We start from the raw sequence: 23,601 nt of genomic DNA, 5'->3' as shown, positions 1-23,601 counted from the left end.
CCATCTTTTACACCCAGTGTGTCTAGTATTCCCCACAAGTCCTCTTGAACCACGCTATTGTACGCTCCCTTGAATTTCCGCAGGCCGGTAGGAAGCTTCACAGCACAGCGCCTGATCTTGTGAAACGGCGCAGCCATGCAGGCAGGGCATTCAATTCCCTCCCTATTTTTTGTATACTACTGTCCTTGTGTACATCGTAGAACACATAACAGTAATGATAGCAAACAGATCATTGATTCGGGTAGGCTTGGTGTTTTATTTCAAATGGAACAACGAGGAAGCTGCTGAAGCTCGTGCCTGTATACAGCTGCTTTATATGGAGATGAAACTTTAACGAAAAAAAAAAAATGTAATGATAAACAGTAGGCTCATAACAAACAACATTTCTCTGAGGGTGCATGGAATATATGTCCCATGCAAGGCTATGCATTGCAGTCCTTACTGCATTAATTATGTACACGTACTGCAGGGCATGCAAGTGTATGCAGACACACGCTGACGAAATGACATTTTTTGCTACATACAAACGTGCACCACACCAAATAAGACGCACGTGTTTGTATAGTCAGGGAACACTCGTGAATATTGATGAAATCACACAGCTCGCTTACAGTATAAAACAAACACAATTGCGAACAATAAAATGCGACGCTGTTTAAAGAGGCGGACCCAGGTTACGAGGAGAATTATCAGTATGGCATACACACCACGTGTCAAGCTTTTGCAACATCTAAAGAGACTAAATATGGAAAGTTGCCTTTGTAAGTTAACATGACAGCACCAAATCAAGAAGCCACACGAGAGAACAATTCATCGTGGGCTAAAGAATGTGTTTTAAATATTATACACAGCTTTGCAAGATAATATCGACGAGTTTTACTCGTCTAGGTGTGGGAGGTGTAGGCCTGATAAAATGCGATGTTGCTTCAGAGCCTTTCTTTCGTAATATTGCAATTTTATTCAACTCTTTCAAACGCGGCACCGTAAATTTCTACTGGGTGCTCGAACACGGCAAGCAGGTCGAGGGGCAAAATCTTTGTAACATTTTATTACCGAAACAGCGATACTAGCAATGCTTGAGCTGCACTTGCTGTTTTCTAAATTGTAACCTCCTCAATCTCATCACTGTGATCAGGAAACAGAGAGGAAAAGTACACTAGTAGTACGTAGAGAAATATTCAATTTCAAGCCCTTTAGCAATATCATCTAAACAAATTGCCAGTTCACTGTTGAATTCTCGATGGAAACAAACAGCTGATCAGGGACGCAAGCTTGGCTTGGCGCTGGCTTGGCCGTTCATACAGAGCCAAAAGCCGCTGCAGGAAACTGGATTGCGGATCGTATTGAGACAAAATATTTTATACATTTTTGTTTTCTTTGTTTCATTTCTCTAATTGCTCTTGTGATGGCGTGGACCGCGCTTCGTGATCTCACGTACCGGCGCACTGTTTTTAAGTTTAGTATGGCGCACGATAATACATGATTGCGTGCTTTAATTTAAAAAGGTTCGCGAGTATGGCAGCAACACTGCAATGTCGGGAAGAGGCACGGGGAAGAGGATAGTAGTAGAACCAGTAGCAGCTGCATGCCCGGGTGGAGCGACTGATGCCCAGATGGAGGAATGTCAACCCGATGCCTTTTGTGTTGGCCGTTCTGGCAGTTCCGCCGACTTTATAGAAAGAGACGACCCCGTCGCTTGTCCTCTTCTCTTTTCCTTCGGGCATCAGCGACAACATTGACGGACGACGTGTTCAACTTCACCGTGCACGTGAGTATAGGTTGGTTTTTCATTCGAGTGAATTCTTGTTCAGATTTGCAACTTGTCGACTTCATCCTTATCACCTGTCACCGGCAATAAGTCACATACGTGTGATATTTAGGTGAAATAAATGATAATGCACATTTTCTGCTCCATTTGCGTGACTTAGCTACACCAGGACATGAGGTAAAGCCTTTGTCGCCTAGCCACTAGCAGGCAAGATCGATCACTCGCATCCTTCAGTTCACGAATCAACGCGCCTGCCTTAAAATAAGTAAGCTGCTCGCAAAGAAATCTTACCGAGGCAATTTTGTTTTCTGTGAACAATGCACCGTAGATTTGTCTTGAATAACAAAAAAAAAACTTGAAAAATAAATGTCGCGACCTTTTAGAAAACGTCGTGTCTAAGAGCTAGACGCGGCATTTTGTAAAAGGCTCATTAAATTCAGTATGTTTTCGTAGTTTCTGCTTGAAATTATTATTGTCTATGAATTTCATGGCCCAATCTTTTGCTTTGGCTGAAAATCTCGGCGGCAAAAACTTTGTTCAGTGTCCCTTTAAGGGCAGGTGTAGATGCCATCATTTCAGTCGCAAATCTTTTTGCTAGTCGGTCGGCTGGTTAACAATAAGGGTACTAACTAGAGTTCCAGATTTCATCAGCAACACATCGTCATGGCTTCATCAGATGCTGCATTATATACATTCTATCCTCGTTTTTAAATAGGTGTACCGTATGGTCCACTGTTACAGGAAACAAGCGAGCTCATGGACAGTGCGCCATGTGGTGCTAACTGGCAGCGAGGCTTGTGAATGGGACGCATGCGCATAGAATCGGGGTGCGCCCAGTTTTGTCTGCCATTTCTCTGCCTGTACGCATGACAGCATTGGAAAGCGCATCCGTATTTTAGCTGCGCAATTTATCTAGCCCAGTGCCTCCTGCTTCAGGGATTTCCTGTGAGCACAAAAAATGCATGATTTTAATCGTTGCTGCAGTGTTTTGCAAGTTGTCACCGTAAAGCACATCATATTTTTCGCATAATGCTCGCTGCAACTAGCAAGTTTCGATGACTCAAAATGCTGTTCAGGTCTGATGTAGCAAACATTTTAAGCTCGTCCTCGTGACCATGAAATATTGGTTTATTAAATAATGGAAGGCAGAGTTGGTATCAGTTGATTTACAGTGTGAAAATGAAAAGTGCGAAGGACCGTGCCTCGCAAGTAAACCCCGAGAGCATGAGCAGAGAAGTAGCAGATGAGGATGCTCATGCGCTGCATTTCCAAATCTCACCAGCACTAATGCTTGACGGACTGCTGGCCACGTACTAGCGTGTTCTTTTTGAAACAGGACTTTGGCCCTGTAAGCAAGTTCTTGAAGGGCATAAGTAAAACGTAGAATGGGCCACCTAAATGCACCCATCCTTGAACCATTAGTGCCCTTTTCAAAATACAACTATTCTGAGCTATAAATTGTGACAGAACAGTGCACGAAGTTTAAAAATGGGAAAAAAGTCTTTAAATGTCCCCTTTATACATAGTGTTCTTGTGATGTCACTTCTGCCGTTGTCGCCCTCTCCCGCCATGCCCGGGTAACTCCCTGGGTACCTACGGCAGTTCACGTGCGGCAGTGCGATTTGTTGGGGGCTCGTCATCTGTTGCTGTGAACGATGTGGAAGCATTGTGGTTTTTTGTTGTCTTACTTTAACGAGCTCATTGGATTAGGAAGGCCTCGCTCGTTCACTCGATCCAAGACCAAATAATCAAGATGTGCGACACATATGCCAGCCACGGCGTACACCGGCTGCCCGCCACAACCCATGAGGGCCTATTATCTTGCTTTCACTACAAATTGCCTGGCCCAAAAACAAGTGAAAGCTCAAAATCTCTCGAGCCGCAATTTTAAGAGTGGATGTGCGAAGCGCAGCTGCTCCCATCGAAAACTAGTCGTGCAGAGCTAGGCAAGTTTACAAGAGATATAATATCATGAATATATTGTCACGGCCTACGCCACCAAAGTAGCAATGTCCCCCCCCCCCCCCCCCCAAGTGTTTTAAACAGTGCTGATGTTGAGCTTGAGCCTCTTTGATTGCAATTTGTGGAAATGGTCGAGGAAAATATTATACAAGGCAGATAGCGACTTTGCGTGGTGTGTGCCGCGGTAATGCCAGTCATCACTTTATTTTTCGCGTATGCTTTAACACACTTTTCAATTTGTATTTTGCTTTTGTTGTACGCTAATGTACAGTGGAGTCACTGAACATGATAGAGACCGTGTATAGAATTAATTGACTAATTAAAAAAAATCCTGACGCCCAACTTGAACCGATCGGCTATACTTCAAAGTGAACTAATATTGTTTCCCATTCTTTATAGTTTGTTTCAATGCAATACCAAATCTCTGCGATCGCCATCACGATTTTAACCGCCTTCCTCGCCATCATGATTTTAACTGCGGACAAGTTTGTATGTACAGTATCTTGGTAAGCTATATCTGTTTGCAGGTAAATACTTGGCTATGGCACTTACCCGTAATGAAGTTGCACCTGAAGATGCAAATATTGCAAAGTTTATTCAAGTAGCTTTTGTTAATCTGCACCAGCCAAATACGCTGGTACTTTTAGGAAAATCGGAATGTGCGTTCTCAATTTCAGGTTATAACTTTCAGCGAAGAAACACCCTAAGCTCTGCTCCCTCTGCGTGGACTACTAAATCAACTTGCCTCACTAGCAGCTCATAATTTCTCAAACTTGCATCGTGAGGCAAAACTAAACGGGTGCAAGCACAAGGAGACAACATGGCAGTTGTAGGCGATAGATTCGGTTGGTGCCCGGGCATGTTGGTGGCACATTTCGGAAGTGACGAAAAGGCGCTGCGAGATGCACGTGCACACTTTGTATAGTTGCTGTATTGGACAGCAAACTTTTTTTCTTATCTGAGCAGTTTTACCAAAGGAAGCTTCATCATATGGCGTGATAAATGAAGCGAATCCACAGGTTGAACCACATCATAGCCTAGCTGTGCTTTTGTACTTTTTTTTAGCTCGCAAAATTTATTTGTACATATAAGTGACAACTTGCCAGTAATAAGGCAGCACTTGTTTCTTTACCATATGATCATCTCCGGTGTGCTGCTGCCTCAATATTTCAAATTCTAAGCATTTACACCATTGTATGCTAACTTTTCCTTCAAAGTGAGACAAGCCACATGTGTATCGTAGATCAAGAAGCATGCCAGTTTTACGTACTTGCAAGGTAAACATCAGAAATGCTAGTTTAATCAAAAATACTAGTTTAATGGTGCATCTACATAGCAGAGCACCTGTGGCACCTCGGGAACAAGATAATGCCACATATGTTACAAGAGATAAGTAAAAAAGACAGGGGACGTTCCATGAACAAATAGAAACAAAAATAAAATGGCACGTGGCAGCGAGCGAAGGCGGCAAGGGGGGGGAGAGCCCGTGGGACTTCAGCGGATGAACGTAAGATGTGTGTTTAATATGTGGAAGAAAAAAAAAATTCAAAATTTTGGCGACTGAAATGAGGGTGACTTAGTGAGTGCGCTCATGACGAGAGTAAACACGGTTATTATTTTTTTTTCAAATCTATTTTGAAAGCCACAAAAAATCTGTATGTGGTGCAGCCTAACAGAAGGTCCGTGAAGGCAAATTATGAATTCGTCGTTGTACAAAAGGCTATTTTTTTTTTTCATGCGCACCATCCCCGCCGCGGTGGTCTAGTGGCTAAGGTACTCGGCTGCTGACACGCAGGGCGCGGGTTCGACTCCCGGCTGCGGCGGCTGCATTTCCGATGGAGGCGGGAATGTTGTAGGCCCGTGTGCTCAGATTTAGGTGCACGTTAAAGAACCCCAGGTGATCTAAATTTCCGGAGCCCTCCACTACGGCGTCTATCATAATCATATAGTGGTTTTGGGACGTTAAACCCCACATATCAATCAATCAATCATGCGCACCATAAATAGTGCTCAAAATTTAATTGCATATGTTGTTTTCATCCTCGCTGTATTCCGTGCTGTTTATGATGTAAAAAAAAAAAAGTAGCACGCTGAAGTGGTGCTGCTTTTGGGCAACAGTTGAAAATGGCGGGGTGCATGAATGCGGAATACTGCCGCTTACACTCAAATCACTCTTGTGGTCACCTCCCACTGTTTGCAGCATGTGTTGTGTATACACAGCTGCATATTTCCTAGCTAGAAAAATTTGATTTTAGGTGTTTCACGCCATTTTCCATGTAACTATTCCACAATTGCACACACTGATCAGCAGGCTTTCAATTGCGCTGAAGGACACAGGTGCCATAAAATTCATAGTCGATTCTTTCAAGAAACCGTATGTAAAGGCTGAAGCTTCATGCGTACATACACACTCACATACCATATTGTTTTTTGTACTTTATGAAAGATGCGAAGGTCTCATGTGCCTCCAAGCGTAACCTGTCTTATTTATTCTCCATCACCGCAAAAGTTTTGTGAGTTTCAAATAAAAGTACTTTGCGCATGGCCACTTTTGGGTAATTTTTTTGTGTAGGTGTTATTTGAGCAGCCTACAGTGTTTACTTTATAAGCCTGTATGTATATGTTGCATTATAAGGATGCAGAATGTGTGTAGCTGTACAATATAGATGAAGTGTAAAAATTAAGTGTGTCTATTGTAGTGCTCTTGCAACCAATCTTACCCCCGTATTCTAGAACGTCCCTCCACTCAACGCTTCACCTTCACTTGAGATGTCTGATGGGAGCGCCGTCTCTAAGCAGAGAAAATTGCTGCATGTCAGCAATAATCTGCTGTGATTCTCGAGTAGCGCAGCGTCGCTTTCAAACGAGCAGCGGCACAGTGCTCAACTCTGTCATGTGAAGGGTGAAAGTCGAGTCGGGGAGCGTTTATGAATATGGGGGTTAGTTTTGTGGTCTTGTTAACCTGCCATTAACACTGGATTGATGCTACTTTGCTCTAGCTGTACAGTGCTCTCCAAGGCTCAAGGAGGCACCGCACGGGGAAGGCTCGGAGCAAACCATGCGTGAGTTTCCTTTCATTGTTACACTATGCACGTATTAAGTGATAGACTTTAATGTATGCTATTTGTATTGTGCAAGTTTTTGGGGACATACAACTTCCAACACTTATATGTTCTCACAAAAATCACGCAAGAATGAGAAAAGCTTGTGCAAAAATTATGCAAGAGTGTAAGAAGCTGTTGCAGAAGTCTGTGAAATGAAGTTTTGAAATTTTGTGGCAATGTGTCATTGTACAGTGGTCAACAGTCTTGCTCAGCATGCTTGACTGCAGGGCTCCCGGCTGCACAGGCGCATCTACGGAGTGCCTGATGCATGATGGGCCAAATATCAGCCTGCACACTGGTGCCTCTTATCCCCGTTTGTCTGTTACATCAGTGTCTCTTGTAAAGGGGATCAACTGTGCTACCTTTTTTTTTTTTCGAATGTAATAAGTTCTTTTTCCAGATTATTGTTGTTTTAAGGTAGAGCCTCACATTTCTATCAAATACTGAAGATTTTATTTTTCCTTCTAGATGCTATGAAGTCACTCCTTGTGTTACAATAGAGTGAACACTGTTGTGAGAAAAGCTACTTTATGGAGTTAACTCACTCCATATTGACTTAACACACAGAATTGGTGAAAACTACACTCCATTCCAGCTGCATTAGGAATAATATTCATTTGCATACTTCTGTTTCTTTTGTTTGTTTGTTGGCTGGAGGTTTGGAGTATAGGGTGGCCAGAGGGCACTGTGTAGTCTTTCTTCATCTTCCCAATTTTGTGAACATCAATTGATAGCCGTATGGGAAGCAGCCAGCATGCTGAAACAGCGGTGCAAGCATGCAAGATGTTCACCATTGCATGCAGTCAGTTGCTGTGAGCAACCTACTGCATACAATTAACTGCGAGTGGTGAACTAACGCTGCACTATGTGTGCCTCCTGGAAAGCTGCAATGGTAAAGTGCCACAATCGTATAGTAACATGGATAACATCGCAATTTGTTTGTTGAATAATTTTGCAACAGAATTAATGGAGTTTTGGATAAATTTGTGTATCTGCCTGGTTCATCAAAGCTACAGTGTCAAATGCGGTATATACTCGCGTATTATGTGTACTTTTTTTGTCAATCCGGTCATGTGCGAAGCTAGTAGGAATCGCTGGCCTAAAAGCTCAACTGGGAATATATGTTGCAGGCGCTGTCACAACTGTCTCAAAGCGGATTGTCATTTGTTTGCTAAGCCTGTTCAAATGCCCCCATTTTCTTGAAGTTCTTCCGAACAGTGCTCACAAAAACCAGTTCCCACGACAGGGTTATACCAGAGAACATAAGTACTCTCCAATAATTGTCGGGAACCCAACGTAAAGTAAGATGCAGACAAGGAAGCGCGATGCCAGCACAGTGCTGTGTGTGTCGCCCTTCATGTGTGTGTGTGTCCATTCCTTGTCCCAGTCTTCTATTGCGTTGTGTTCCCTCCGATATCTAACCAACACACCCAAGCTTCTATGCTAAGTCTTATTCAACGCACTCTTCTGCTGGCTCCCATACTGAATATTGCATGTCGAAGAACTCCACGCTGATGTGCTTAGCGGTAGCACGGTTTCAGTTTTCTTCGGTAAGCTTTATAACAGCAATCTGCCTCGTATATAATTATTGTAGCCTATCACAAGGAACGGTAAAAACGCAATGGCCAGATGGCGAAACCGAAAAAAAAAAATGAGTGCGAAAATCTGTCTCATCTAGTTGATGTAACAGGTCCTTGCACGCGTTCAACATCTGTGCTGTGTCTCGGGAATACATTCTTGCCGTGGAAGAGGTGGGAAGATAGGAGGCAAACCTTTAGGCATTCGGACTACACATAAACAGGTTTCAGTTTTCAAGTTCGATATTCTAGGGAAAGCATAAAAGTTCATGGAAGAAGGGACCTTGCACTCAGTCCATTTTGTGTAAGACTGCACTCGCCTGCTCGACAAGAGATGTGCCTGACCAGAGCATCATGAAGTCAAATGTGTCTGTGTGTGTGCTGGCAAGGTGGCTCGGGCTGGTTGGGGAGGGCAAAGTATGCGAGCAAAAAGTTTCTTGTAGTAAAGCAGGCTGGCTAATTATACTGGTGAGCAAATTATGTGAGGATGCAAATTGTGCGAGTAAATATGGTATGTACTCTTGTATGTTTCAGCTCTATTGCTACGGATCCTGCGAATCCAACTTGGCATCCGGCAGCAACAAAGAGAGGTTCTGCAGGAGGTGCGACAGCTGAAGCACAAGGTACGGCTCTTGTCCGTGCCTCAGCATGCCCAGCCAGCACAGCGCCCCTCTGACCTTCCCCGGCTGCCTGCTGGTACAATTGGAGAAGTGGAGGCAGCTGTGCAGAGTAAAGCTGTGGCTGCGGCTTTGGTGTATATTTCTTGATTTTTAATATGCCTATGTAACATGCAGAAATTTAGTACTGCTTTAAGATACTGTGTTTCGGGAAACAAACTAGTCAGGTTATCTCATGAGCCACTGTACTACAGTCGAATATGAATAATTCATACTCAAAGAGGCCAGAAAATTTGTTCAAATTAAAAGAAGTTCAAAATAATGAAAGTTACCGTAATTACTTGAATCTAACACGCACCTTTTTTCCGGTTAAGAGAGTTCATAAATCGCATGTGCGTTAGAATTGAGTACGAAAAAAAAACTGAATATGGTCATTCTATTGCCATCGCCACTTACAAAATGGCCGCCCCCTGCGTGCGTCGGCATGGCGCGTCGGTCATTTCTGCCTATGTGTTTCCCATGCGCGGCACTTCATACGTGTGCTGAGGAGTTCGTCATCTTGTAGTACATAAGCATCGACGCCATGGTAGAGCCGACTCCAAAAACTTGACGAGTGCACCACAATGCTGCTTCTAAAAGAAAAGTCGTCGCGTGTGCCGGAACGGACAGAAATCGGGCCGCATCGCGGTCATTCGGAGTTCCCGAAACGTGTGTGCGGGACTGGCGGAAACAAAAGCAGAATATTGTCGACAGTAAAGATTCACGTAAAGGCTTCAGTGGACCACAGCAGGGTCGGTTTCCACAAATTGAAGAGCTGCTCGGCGAGTATGTGATTAAGCAGTGAGCGGCACAGCGGCCCGTGACGACAGAACTGCTCCAAGTGCAGGCTATGCAGTTAGCCTTAGAAAAAGGGCTAATGCAGAGCCATTTTAAAGCGAGCAGGTGCTAGCTAACGAACTTTATGAAGAGAAAAGGCTTTTCCCTCCGAAGGCGAACGGGCATATGCCGGAAGTTGCCGGAGGAGTACGAAGAAAAGCTTCAGAGTCTTCAGAGGTTCCTCCTAAACTTGCGGCACAACAACGGCTACTTGCTTGGGCAAATCGGGAATGCCGATCACACGCCTCTTTACTTCGACATGCCTGGCACCACAACCGTCTGGGAGAAGGGGGCGAAGCAAGTTTGCGTACTGACATCGGGCCACGGTAAAACTAAAGTGACAGCAATGCTCTGTTGCACGTCAGATAGGCATAAGCTTCCCCCGTACTTTATATTTAAACGGAAGACGCTCTCAAAGAGAGTCGTTTTCGCTAGTGGTGTGATCAAGCGGGCCAACGAAAAAAAAGGGTGCGCGTTGCAACCGATGTCTTGTTTTCTTGTTTTCTTTTTTTTTTGTCGTGGAAACTGGGCGCGCGTTACAATCGAGGGCGCGGTAGAATAGAGTAAATACGGTAAACGAGCGGAGGGCTCACCATGCAGTGATGCATGTGCATGGAGAAGTTTTATTCACAAATTACAGGACATCCGTCATTAATTAAAGTAGTCAATACATGTCTGTACACGTTGGCCTTGCAACGAGTCAACAAGTTTTGCGTGCAGTTTGCAAAGCATTTGTACTTCGGCTTCAGTATTCTCCTGGCAAAAGAAGTTGCGCGCGGCAATGTCCAGTGCTGACACTCTTCGAAGGCAACTGTGTTTCCACTGTTACCATCTGCGCTGCAGCCGGAGCGTGGCCAGCACATGATGAGAATGGAGGAGCGTCTCCACCTGGAGAAAAGCAGATCGGCATTCGAGAGAGAAACACTCCGCGGCAGCTTTTTTTTTTTCTCTTCATGCGCGGTGTTGAAAGGAGAAGAGTCTCTACATAGCAGGAACGAAAAACAGGGAAGCGTGACACCGGCGCGTTGCAGATCCGCATGAGAGAGCCAACTCTCTGCGACAGCTTTTTTTCCCCTCTTTCTCTTCATGCAAAGTGTTAAGAGGAGAAGGGTCTCTACGTGGCAGGGACGGAAAAAGCCGAAGCGGGGCACAGGAATGTCGCAGATTGGCATTTGGCAAACATTCCACCGCAGTCTTTTCTTTCCTTTTCTTCATTTTCTTCTTCAAGCACAGCGATGAGGTGTCTGAAGTGCCACCGCAGGATTGGGCGGGGTGCTGAGAGCATTTTCGGAGTGCGGTATAGCTTTGATAGGACCACAGCGTCAGTTCGAATTAAGTGTGTTGGAATTAATGAGATTAGACTGCATTTACTATAGTCTGTGAAGTCCGAGTGAACTGTCCTAAGCTAGCAGACGATGTAGGCGGCATCGTGCATTTGATGGGCAGTGACAAGCAATAGCCTGCTTAAAACAGACATTCAGTAATTTTGTTTATTTATCACCCTATTTCGTGTTCGCTGCGGCTCTCTCTACTTTGAGCTACAGTTCACCCTGCCTTGTGTTAGCCGATTTCTTACTCTTTTAAAAATCTAACTTGCACCCAATTTCGCAGTGTGAAGAAAAATGCACCTTTGTTTATTGTGATGAGATTTCTATAGCGACAGGCCTCTTTGTTGGCTATCACAGAAAAATATAAACAGCAAATGGTGCGACCATCTAGTGCGACCTTTATTTTTCTATCAGTTTCATCTATGACCAAGATTTGGTCGCTCTAAGGTTGCCTCTTAGTACGCCTTGATCATGTTCATTTATCTTGTTGTGCTCTGCTTACAATGCCTTGATTAAAAACATGTCCAAGCTTCTTTTTGAATTCCATATATTTCATCGTTTTTCACCTGTAGAAGCTACTCCTGGCCAACATTCAGGCAAAGACATTGTAACCTCGAAGAAACGTGTATTGGAATTTGAGCACTGTACAAAGTAATTATACTATTTCATAGCTAGAATCAATATTTATTAAGGGTTATAACAGTGTTGTATTTGATTTCATAACAGCGAAACTGCATTCAGAGAAGGACTCTGATAGGTTCTCACACTGAGTGTGAGAGGGCTGATGTGGAAACCATTTTAGGTCAAGTGAGTTGAAGTTAGCGTAGAAAAACAATGAAATGTTGTGATGCCCAAAAATTCAAGTTGTTGTTTTCAGGGTCCTCTTCTTGCAGATTTTTATCATGAAAACATTTCGATGTGCTGTTGCGTTTACCCCATCTATGCTGCTTGCATTTTTTTAACAGCGCAAGCACCTCCTGCAGATTGGGGGACGTGGCCTTCGAGAAATTGGTGTGAATGCCATGAAGGCTGTATTGGCACATGACGTGCAAGTGCTGTACAGCCTTCATGGCAGAAAAGGGAAAAGGGCCTTTGTGACCCTGAGGCTCTGTAGATTAGTGACAGGTTAGACTTGTTCATTGTTTTATGTGTGTGTATCCTTGTGTATTCTCTGTACTGCAGTGCTTCATGTGTACTATGGTATTTCTGTTCTTGTATGCAGATGTCATCTGCCAAAAAGCAGGGTGCGACCAGGCGGAGGCCCTCAAGTTTATTAAGAGCTGGCTGCCAGGGTCTGGTGATCGCTGTGGGGGCAGGAAGCGGCGCTTCAGAGAAGCATTTGTTGTGGAGCAGCCCGATGATCCCCACTCTCAGAGTGCAGATTATCGGCTGCTCGCGGCAGCTGGCTTCCTGCCCAGCCACAGCAGTCAGGGCCTTGACAGCACCACTGTCACTGTGCCCCCAACGCAACCTGACCTGCAGTAGAGCGGGCCTTTTTTAGTTGTGTATATATATTTTTCAATGTATACATTTTTTGTTGTACCAAATAAATAAAAAAAAACAAAGAATAAATAGTCTGCAGACTGTCGGTGGTGCACTGTTCGGCTAGCTTATGCTGATTCGGAAGCACCATCACCATGTTTTAGTTACAAAAAAATGCTCTAAACTATGAATATTCTCGATTACCATGTGGGGGACATATGTGGGGATTGCAAGTGGGGGACATACGCTTTCAACATTTACTTCCTAACGACTTTTTTCGATCTGCTGTACCAAATACCAGTACCAAATAAAGCACTCGCTATTGCAAAAGATAAATTGGTAAAAAAATAAACTACACTTCTAGTGTTAGCAAAGGGAATGAAGTATAAAAGATGAAATAGATCGAGTAACTGCTTTCAGTTCTCAGCATTCAATTTTCTGTTGCCCCAAGTATACAGGGCTGCAAAGCTACAAGAGCGGGTCATCGAGGCATATTGTTTAAATCTTCCGGTAAGAAAAATTCCCTACTAATAATGGTTACATGATGGCAAGCCAATCAGTAGCCAATATTCCTCGTGCAGGAAACATCGGTGTAATAACGGCATTTGATTGGCTGCAATGTGGCCCTGGATTGGTCCAATGTCGGTCGTACATCCGTAGCCAATATTCGTCGTGCAGCAAACATCGGCGTAAAAATGGCATGTGATTGGCTAAAATATGGCCCAATGTTGGCCGAACATTGGCAGCTTTGTCGGCAATACGATGGGCCTTCGTCGGCCCAATGTTGGTTGCATACTGGCTAAAACATCGGCAAAACGTCGGCCCATCATTGGCTTGAACGTCGGCCCGACATTGGAAGAAGTTGCACTTCCGACGTCGGCCCGACGTCGGTGCCGATGTTAGCCGATGTTGGTCCAAGATTGGTCCAACGGCGGCGTGCTGCCTGGGAGGTATCAAAATTCTGCCATGTCAGTCATAGTTTACTGACATTGCAAGCTCAAGAAAAGTGTGGCTCTGAAGGCATCAACACAGCGTTTCGCCAGATCTTCTAAGAAGGCAGTCTTTAAAATTGCTAATGTTTCCATTTTTTTTGCTATAAATTTCGTGCCTTGCATCCAAATGAACCTCCATCCTACTTGTTTTTTTGCATTCGTGCTCTCACTAACTGCTTACCTTGTCTTGTCAAGTGTTCGTTGACATAATTAGGACTACTTGATCTAAAAGGAAAGGCCACTGTAGACAGACGTAAGTTTTTTGTCTTATCCAGAACATTTCATTTGTAACATCTTTCTTAATGCACAATTTTTTTCTAATTTAGGCTTGTTTGTTCCTACTCTGTCTGCAGTGTCAATATCATCACGAGTAATGGTTTTTCCATCAACGCCCAAAAATTTCAGACAGCGTCAAAAGAAAACCCTCATCTGAGACGCCTTTGATGTCGGATAGTTCAACCTTGAATACAGTGTAAATTCTTCGATTTTTATCTGAAGTTGCTTATTTTCACCTGGAAGTTTTTTGTGCCTGTTTTAAGGTGGGACAGGCTCTTCATGCAAAGCCTTTATTTCTAAAGAGAGCGCGTTGACACTGTCACACCCTTAGTTTCACACTTCTTGAAGGACTAAAGTTCAGTATGAATTTTGTGCTTGAAATCCTCTGTTTACCGTGACAAACAATTCACAGGAAACATTAGTACTCTTGCTTGGCAGGAGTGCATGCAGTAATACTAACACAATTAAAGCAAGAAATAAGTGTCTCACCTGTGCAAAAATGATTTTGGCAAGCACTGTGAAGACCACAGACACTGCTGCCAAACTGAGGAGAATATGGAGAGCACTTCATATAAGTAGGCAGCGTCCAGTAGCTTGGTGAGGCACCGCGCATAAGCAGGGTGAACAGAGCTGATGCTTGAAACAATGGTTCAGAGTTCGCTGGTGCTTGGGCTCCTTGACCTTGTCAGGAAATTTCCTTGAGCAGCCTCACTCAAATGAAATGACAGACCGTGCCAAAGAATTTCTGCACCAGTGCAAAAAAATTATTTTAGTGAGGTTTGTCTAGACTGCATGCGCTGCTTGCCAAATTGCAGTGAATGGCTAGAAACGCATGGCCAACATATATTTAGTGGCACGCAACTGAGAAATACAAAAAGGGCATGCTGCAGTATAAATACAACGAAAAACATGCTGCTGCAGAGCTTTTCATGTCGATGTCATACACGTGAATTTTCATTCACCTTTATAGCTCACTCATGCACAAAATGAAGTTAGAACTCTTAGATGAAGACAGCCCCTTTTAGCTTTATTGACTGCGCGTAATTAAGAGATAAGCATGCGTGAGTAATGCTGTTGCCTGCAATCAATAAATTCTGTTCTTGAAGCTGACCAAATATATGCATGAGTGCATCCATAGAGGCATATTTGCATTTCTGTAGTTATGATACCCATGTGATGTGTTTCTTAAGTAAATGCCATGCAATATGCAGCATATGAATATTTTATTTCGTAAAATTGCAATACCACTACATATACATGTCAGTATGTGCATATGCATCCACCGCAGATAAAGCATAAAATTAAAGCAATACTGACACATGAATTTTTTACCAAGGTAGTGGAGGGCTCCAGAAATTTCAACCACCTGGGGTTCTTTCACGTGCACATAAATGTAAGAACACAGACCTACAGCATTTTCACCTTTATCGAAAAAGCAGCCAACAAGGCTGGAATATCATCCTGCGACCTTCGGGTTAGAAACAGAGTACCTTAGCGACTAGACCACTGCGACAGGACTTCAATCTCCCTGTTCCCTCGTGTAGGGTGATAGACCGTCTTTGCTGGTCTGGCTAACCTCCCTGCCTTTCCTTCTCTACCATTTATTCTCATGAGTTCAACGAATGAAGCTTCCTTCAAACTGCTAACATTCGGACGTTTATAATTTGCCTGAAATTGAGTTCACTAAATGAATATTGTGTGCTGCTTCATAGTGATCATTTATCTAAATTGTTCTGGTTGGCTAAAAAGGCACTACTCCTCACTTCTAATCAAACAGCACAAGCTGTGTAATGACCATAGGAGAGGAAAAGTGGAAACGCTAAGACAAAACATCAATCTTGAACCCCATGCCATCACAATGAAGCAGGCAAGTTTCTGCAATATTGACCGGCAACCAGGATCTCAGACACTGCAGATAGCTACATAACGTAATGGTTTCCCAACATGATGTAAAGGCAGCAGAATCACATATTGCCTAACCTGCTTCATTATAATAACGATGAGTCCATAACGTTATTGGCCTCTGTATGCTAATAACAATTTACCTTGCATATCATATGACATTAACATTCAATATGACGTCATGAATCTTGCATCCTACCATGTGGTCCAAGTACCAACAATGCGGTTTTAGTGACGTCGGTGCAAAGCAATAAACAACAATCACTTGGTGAACATTATTTTTGATATTATTCAATCGGTCTGATGCGTACATCTTCAAAAAACGGCAGTTTAGATTTGTTCATTCTTAGATAAATACAATGTCTAAGTTTTCATGTCAGCAGCAACATATGCACGCCTTTGACACGCATACTGTGATGTATAACCTTATTGTGTTTTGAGCAATAAATTAGGCATTCATACACTGCACATATCACAGGTCACTTGTAAATCTGCAGCGTGGTCATAAAGATTTTATGATATCAGATAAAGCGTTACACTTGTATTCGAAAGTGTCATTGGAAGTTATGGTACAACTTAGTTTTAGAATGTTTGTAGACGTATAGGTATTCTGCAAAGCTTTAACACCAAAGCGGGCTGCAGCGCCCACAATTCTTTTACAAACCAGAAGAATGCAATGATATGTGAACAGGGGGGAACAAGCAGTACTACCAAAATTGCACTCGAACGAGTGAACTACTGCTCAACCTAGCGCTTGCACAGCTAAGGTACGGCTATTGGGCCACTCATAGAGAAAATGTATTGACCAAGGCGTAATTGCACGCTTTGAGAACCGCACCTACAGCACGCTTTGTCAAGTTTACGCACACTTAATTAAGCTGAATATCATAGTAATTTAATATTATACGTGGCCGGTGAATGCAAACACATTTGGTGACACAGGAAAACACATCTACCTTATAGTAGTCACACACATTTAATGATCATGTAGCTGTTGAAAAGAGGTTGCGTGACATATAAAACTTTCTTCATATACTTCTTTGGCACAGAAAACGAACAAGGCCGCGTAAATAACAACGCGGACACCACGTTATTCTTCTCCATTCTTCTAAATTAAATACGCAAAGATCTAATTCAACGCGAATCACCGGAATGCTCCAACGCACGCGACACACAGACGGCGCTTACGGCGTCCATGCGCAGTCCCCGAACGGCGTTCGACGGCATTGCAAAAATATAGTGATTCATAGCGTGAAGAGCATCGCCCGCCGACTCACAGCATCACAGCGCACATTGCTTTAACCTCCCTCCCCACAAAAAAAATTCATCCGCGCGTAACGTCCCTGAACTTAGACTTGAGCCTAATGAAATCAGACACGCCAGCAGGCTCGCTACGTTAATAAAAACTCACTTATCGTCTACAAGATAGGAAAACCTTAGTTCACAACGTTATTATACTATAGCGCTTTCGGTGTTAACCGCGGGAGGAGCCGAGGACGCGAGCGGAAAGACAACAGCCTGGATCGAGCACGCCACGGCCTGGCCGGAGAAGCAAAAAACAAAGCGTCGACAGCAGAAACATCCACCTACCTTTTTAGTTTGGCGAGCGCTCGACGGTACAAAGCAGCTGGTCCTCTCTTGAGTATAGTGCATCTTCCTAACAAGCAGCACCGACAGAACACGAAAGACAGCGCAAGCACACTTTGAACAACATAAAAAATCGACTTTAAACGCTCGGCACACGGCCGTTGCAGCCTCCAGGAAGATACCGCCATTTCTGTCCTGCTGACGCCACCGATCCGCATTTGCGCACATAATCTTTTATATGATAAGTAAATAGATTATTTCTGCTTAAATTTTAAGTAAAAGATAGTGAAAATAGAAGATACGCTAGTGTGTATTGAATAGAATATTTTTTACCTTCCAAAATGACAAAATCACATAACGCGTATTTGCGCAAAACTTGAAATGTGAAAGAGCGCGCGAAATTTGAAACGTTTGCTTGCTTGTGTATTTCTCATACCGATACCTTGTTAACATCTGTACATTGGTTGAGTGGTTAAGCTGGCTGTTAAAAACAGTGTTAAAGTGGTTGTATATTAGTACAAAGTACAGGCAGCAATCAAAATTTGTCACAACAAAATAAGCGTATTAGTTGGCAAACAATATTTTAGCTGTCTTTAGTGAATTTTCTTTAGGAAAATGTTTTAGTCAAGGCTCACTTTAACATGCTTTGAAGAATATTTCTATGATCAAAATCAAGAAAACGTTTCTTTAATGTTATAATATTAGAACGTCAAAGTCCATAGCCCGCCATAAAAATCGGTAACACGTGTCAAATGATACATTGTAAGGTTAACAAATATTTGTACAACACAAAAACTATTTTATCTACCACGATCTAGTTGGTTTGTATTTCTTTGCATTAAGAAATGTATGATTTATATATACTGTCATGGACGAAGCTTTGTTTTCAATGTTAGGCGCAAACGAGGCCGAGAGCTCTATATGTGTAAGTCACAATCCTTTTGTAGCTCTACAAGCTGCGTACTCCGCCATTGGCTAGTGAGCTTGTAGCGCATGGCTTGGTCAGCGCCGGCCGTGAGGCCACGAGAAAAAGGCAGCAAGAATGCAAGAACCAGTGCAGAACTTACGTTCAGCCGGGCACTCTCGCTATTCAGATATCCGTTACTGCGGTGGGGCTATTAATGAGACCATGGTGTCTAACCAGTAGACATCTAAAAGCTGTTGGTTATGCTCTATGACCACGTTACTCACAAAGCTTTGTCGGTGACTGTGCGCCCTAATGGGTGCTCATCAGCACGCATTAGTTGTTGCACCCTTTTTGCGCCCTAGTTTCCACACTTTTGATGTGTGCACCCTTTTGGTTCCGCTTGTTGGGTGCTGAGGCGCGAATAGGGTGCTCAAGGGTGTGCTTAGGGAGTCGGCAGCCTTTTTGACACTCTTGTGAGTCAGAATTGGTTTACTGTGCATTCTCGCAGGCGCGCGCCGAGCTGCGTTGCTTTGACAGCATCCTCAGCATCCCTCCTTTACGAAAAGAGGGAGACGAAGTGTTGTCTAGTTAACGCATTGGCTTGAATTTCGCGCCGGTGTCCGTCGGATTGCACCGACGGACGCTGGTCGCGCCGGTCACGCCTGGCGTCAGATTATAGAGTGCTCGCGTTTTGCTAACGCGTTTCACGAGCGTGCGCGCACGACAACTCTACATTGGAGTGTATTGGGCCCTTGAAAATGCGCTCGCGGCTGTTTTGTTAGCTCCACATATACCATATTTGGTTTTAAATGACGCTACTAATGAGACCATGGTGTCTAACCAGGAGACCTCTAAAAGCTGTTGGTTATGCTCTACGACCATGTTGCTCACAAAGTTTTTTCGGTGACTGTGCACCCTAATGGGTGCTCATCAGCATGCATTAGTTGTTGCACCCTTTTTGCACCCTAGTTTCCACCCTTTTGATGTGTTCACCCTTTAGGTTCCGCTTGTAGGGTGCTGAGACGCGAATAGGGTGCTCAAAAAAAGTGCTTAGGGTGACGGCACCCTTTTCGACACCCTTAAGGGTCAGAATCGGTTTACTGTGTAAGAACATGACAACACACAACGCTCCTGATGTGCTTGCAGCCGTTTCGCTAGCTCCACATATACAAAACTTGGTGTTACGTGACGTCAATAGATGACGAAGGTATATGACTGGTACAATCATGATAACCATGAGATGCGTGTCATGTAACAACATTACCACATGCTATGCTCATGATACGCTCGCGATCATTTCGCTCGATTTAGCTAGACTATTTCGCCAGCTGTAGCAAATTAGGTATTACTTTACACGCATGGATGACATAAGTAAATTACACATTCAAACATGATAATTACAGCATGCGTGTCATATGACTACGTGCCACACTCATGATACGCTCGCGGCTTTCCGCAAGCTTCAGATACCTCAGGTGGTCTATATTTCCGGAGTCCTCCTCTGCGGCGTCTCTCATAATCATATGGTGGTTTTGGGATGTTCAACCCCACAAATCAATCAATCAGCAAGCTTCACATATGCCAAATTTGGTAATACGTCACGTCGATGGATGACTAAAGTGTGTGACTGGTGCAAATATGATAATAATGAAATGTGTGTCATGAGATAACATGACTACATGCCAAAGTAAAGGTGCCAATACAATTCAACGTGACACCATGCGCGTGCGCACCGGTGTTACCACGCCAGCTAGGCGACAGTCCTTCCATATACTCGCAAGCACGAGCCACGCTGCGTTGCTTTGACGCATGCGCGTTTCAGCGTGTCCAGCGCCTCTCCGCCACAAAAAGAGTCAGAGGCAGTGATGTCTGGCTAAAAAATGGGCGCGAATTGCAGCATATCGCATTTTGCGCCGGCGCCATCGGGCTGCGTCCACGGATTCTGGTTGTGCCGGTCGCGCCTGACGTCAGAACATGGCGTGCTCGCGTTTTGCTAACATAGCGTCGCTGTGCCCAGCGTGCACGCGCGCCAACGTTACGTTGGAGTATTTTACGCCCTTCATCATGCGCTCGAGGCCGTTTTTGTAGCTCTACATATACGACATTCGGTGTTACTTGACGGCAATAGATGACGAAGGTATTAGACTGGTACAAACACGATAATCCTGACATGCGTGTCATGTAAGAACATGACAATATACCACGCTCACAGCGTGCTCACGGCCGTTTCGCTAGCTTAACATATAGTAAATTATGTATCACGTGACGTGAATAGAAGGCGAAGGTAAACGACACGTCGAAACATAATAATCATGATACGGAAGTAATCTACGGCATAATATACCTGCACCTTGTAACGTTGTGCTGGTTTTAAATTGATATCTCAACATTTCTCATTCGTGCTCCGCATATCCTCGATTTCCACTGTGCGTGGGATCTGCCATTTTTCTTTTTTTTTGCCAGTGCGCTCCCTACTATACAGCCTGCAAACTTCGAAGTACAGTAAGTTTCCAGCACATACGGATCTCTTGCAGACGTATCGCGGATATAAACGCTTTAATATGGACGGAGCAAGTCTACAGCAAAACAAGTCTATTTGAGAATATATACGCCTACGCATTGACTTCACCTCTCGTACAACTTGGCTCGACAGGTACAAATGACCACAAAGTTATATAAATGCGCAAAACCATTTTTTTCTCGCCAAAAGGAAGCTTTGCCAAAAGCACGGCAGCCTTTGCGACCGAAAGAGTGCTGCCGTGGGGAGAAAAGAGCGCGCCAAACCCACTTTTAGAAACACGTGCTCTTCGTATGATTAGGACGGCCGGAGAGAAACCGGTCGCGCTCCTGCAGTCTCGGGGGCCATGGTTGCACTGTTTCACTACGTTAAGTGATGACTAGATGGCGTGGAAGCGCACGCCGCCTGTTTTGGTCAATGAAAGCATTAGAAGAAATGGGGTTCTGTTGCTTGCAAAAGTCTTAATAAGGATTGAAAGGCAGCTGTGAAAATTTGGAACCATCTAAACTCTCTAGGAAATGAGACGAGCCTAGAGCAGAGGTTTATAATTACAGCTCAAGGTGCTAGGCTAGAAGGGGACGAAGCTATCGAATATATAAGAACATGGGTGACAGAAATGTTTGAACAAAGATTGCTTAATGCACCACAATAGGCAAAGTTGAATCAAATGGCGCAATGGCTCTATTTTCACAAAGAGAGTGGGAAAAGGCTGAGAAGGGGGTTCCAAGTAATATATCAGCAGACCCAGATGAAATTCCAATCATGCTGATAAAGACATTGGGTCCGAAGTCTAAGCAGACTTTGAGAGAGGCAGTGAGCAAATAATAATCGATAGAAAAGTCTCTGAAGGACGGAACCAGCAGCAGGAGCATGATCTAAAAAGGAAAGGGGGACAAAGCTGACATAAAGAACCACCGTCCTACAACAGTGACATCAGTGGTCTACAGCCAGGTGTTGCAGATTATAACAGAAAGACTACAGGCATGAATAGAGGATGAGGGGGCGTTGAGGGAACTGCAGATTGGGTTTCGAAAACGCAGGAGGTTGGAAAACAATCCGTTCTCACTGACGCAGTGCATCCAAATACCAGAAAAAGAACGCAGGCCCCTTTGGCTAGCAATTTTAGATATCAAGGGAGCGTATGATAGCGTGGTTCAAGATGACTTGTGGGGAATACTGGACACACTAGGTGGCGAAGATAGAGTCACTAATCTTTTAGATATCTATCAAGGTAACGAGCCAGTTATAAAGTGGAAAAAACAGGTATCCAAGCCTGCAGAGGCAAAACGGGGGCTTAGGCAGGAGTGTCTTCTGTCACCCTTGTTATTCATGGTGTACCCACAAGAATTAGAAGCCAAATTAGAGGGAAGTGAACTTCGCTTCAACCTCTCTTTCATCAAAAGAGGAAAACTCGTTGAACAGGCACTACCAGCATTGATGTACGCAGAGAATTTCCCGTAGTATTTCAGCATGCCCTAATTATTTACTGAATAATACTTCACTTGATCAAGTAATATCCTATAAATATCTTGGTGTGCATATTACTAACAATCTCTCATGGAAAAGACACATAGAATACATTACATCGAAAGCTAACCGCATGCTTGGTTATTTAAAACGTAATTTTTCCTTAGCTCCCCCGAAGTTAAAGCAACAGCTGTATATTACTTATGTTAGGTCTAACCTTGAATACGCATGCTCCATATGGGATCCTGGTCATGCTAGTCTGACAAACATAATTGAAAATGTGCAAAATCGAGCGGTCCGTTTCATCCTTCACAACTACCATCGAACTGCCAGTGTCACTGACATGAAACGAACACTTGGCATTCCCCTTCTTTCTTCTCGTAGGAGGTTATCCCGTCTTTGCCTTTTTCATAAAATATATTATCATAACAATGAGTTGAAGTCCCGATACATCACATCCGCATCCTATATCTCCCCACGTGTCGACCACCCTTTCAAAGTTCACGTACCATCACAGCGCACAGTCACCTACTCATATTCATTCTTGCCAAAAACATCTTATGAATGGAATCACCTGCCTGCGTCACTAGTCGCAATCAGAGACCCTGACCGTTTCCGGAAAGCATTAACGAACACGCTATAAAGCTGCATCACGTTCACAAATGCATTTACAACACACTGAAACTGCAATTTACTTCTTTACCACCTATCTCTGTACAGGTCTTGATCTCAACAATTTTTTTTTTTTTTTTTTTTTCCTTGCACTGATGTTTTCTTTTTGTGTGTGTAACTCGATAAAATTTGCTTTTTCATGTATCATTTTTTTTTTTTTTTTTGAACATGTGTATTTTATTTTTTTTTTTTTTTTTGAACATGTGTATTGAAAAGGCATCAGTCGATTATTTTTTGTGCAACTTGCACTGACATTCACTGTGATTGCGACGTCAAAGTGTATTTTTTCGTCCTATTTTCTTTTGTTAGTTCATGTATAAACTTATCTAGTTTGTTTCCTTTTGTGCTCTATCTCTTAGTGCCACTTTTTCTGTGTATTCCTTATAGTGTTTTCATTTACTTCAGCCCCTCCCCTCTACAATGCTTCTTGTAAGCCCTGAGGGTACCAATAAATAAATAAATAAATAAATAAATAAATAAATGATAAAGTGCTAATGGCCGACAACAAGAAAGAATTGCAGAAATTGATGGACAACTGCGGTAATGAGGGAGATAGGTTAGAATTT

The 23,601-nt window shown here is 43.5% G+C and overlaps 2 protein-coding genes across 4 annotated transcripts in view; both read left to right on the top strand.

Annotated features, from left to right (window-relative positions):
- Positions 1-23,601, top strand: part of LOC119185478 (uncharacterized) — a 228,456-nt gene that overhangs the window by 92,508 nt on the left and 112,347 nt on the right. The gene's annotated exons all lie outside the window — the stretch shown is intronic.
- Positions 1,368-12,804, top strand: LOC142767665 (uncharacterized). Its single transcript, XM_075869831.1, has 5 exons — positions 1,368-1,768; positions 6,730-6,792; positions 8,946-9,034; positions 12,198-12,357; positions 12,455-12,804. The coding sequence occupies exons 2-5, from the start codon at positions 6,789-6,791 to the stop codon at positions 12,715-12,717; spliced, it is 516 nt and encodes a 171-aa protein (XP_075725946.1). The 5' UTR covers positions 1,368-1,768; positions 6,730-6,788; the 3' UTR covers positions 12,718-12,804.

The sequence above is a fragment of the Rhipicephalus microplus genome, chromosome 7 (genome assembly GCF_043290135.1).
Source record: "Rhipicephalus microplus isolate Deutch F79 chromosome 7, USDA_Rmic, whole genome shotgun sequence".
In the NCBI taxonomy this organism is placed as follows: domain Eukaryota; kingdom Metazoa; phylum Arthropoda; class Arachnida; order Ixodida; family Ixodidae; genus Rhipicephalus; species Rhipicephalus microplus.
Note: the sequence above shows the minus strand (reverse complement) of the source record. Positions and strands in the feature narration are given on the sequence as shown.

Excerpts from the sequence above, each read along its gene's own strand:
- LOC142767665 (XM_075869831.1), top strand. Across the intron at positions 9,035-12,197 it reads TGCGACAGCTGAAGCACAAG|CGCAAGCACCTCCTGCAGAT; the intron begins GTACGGCTCTTG and ends TTTTTTTAACAG. Across the intron at positions 12,358-12,454 it reads GCTCTGTAGATTAGTGACAG|ATGTCATCTGCCAAAAAGCA; the intron begins GTTAGACTTGTT and ends TCTTGTATGCAG.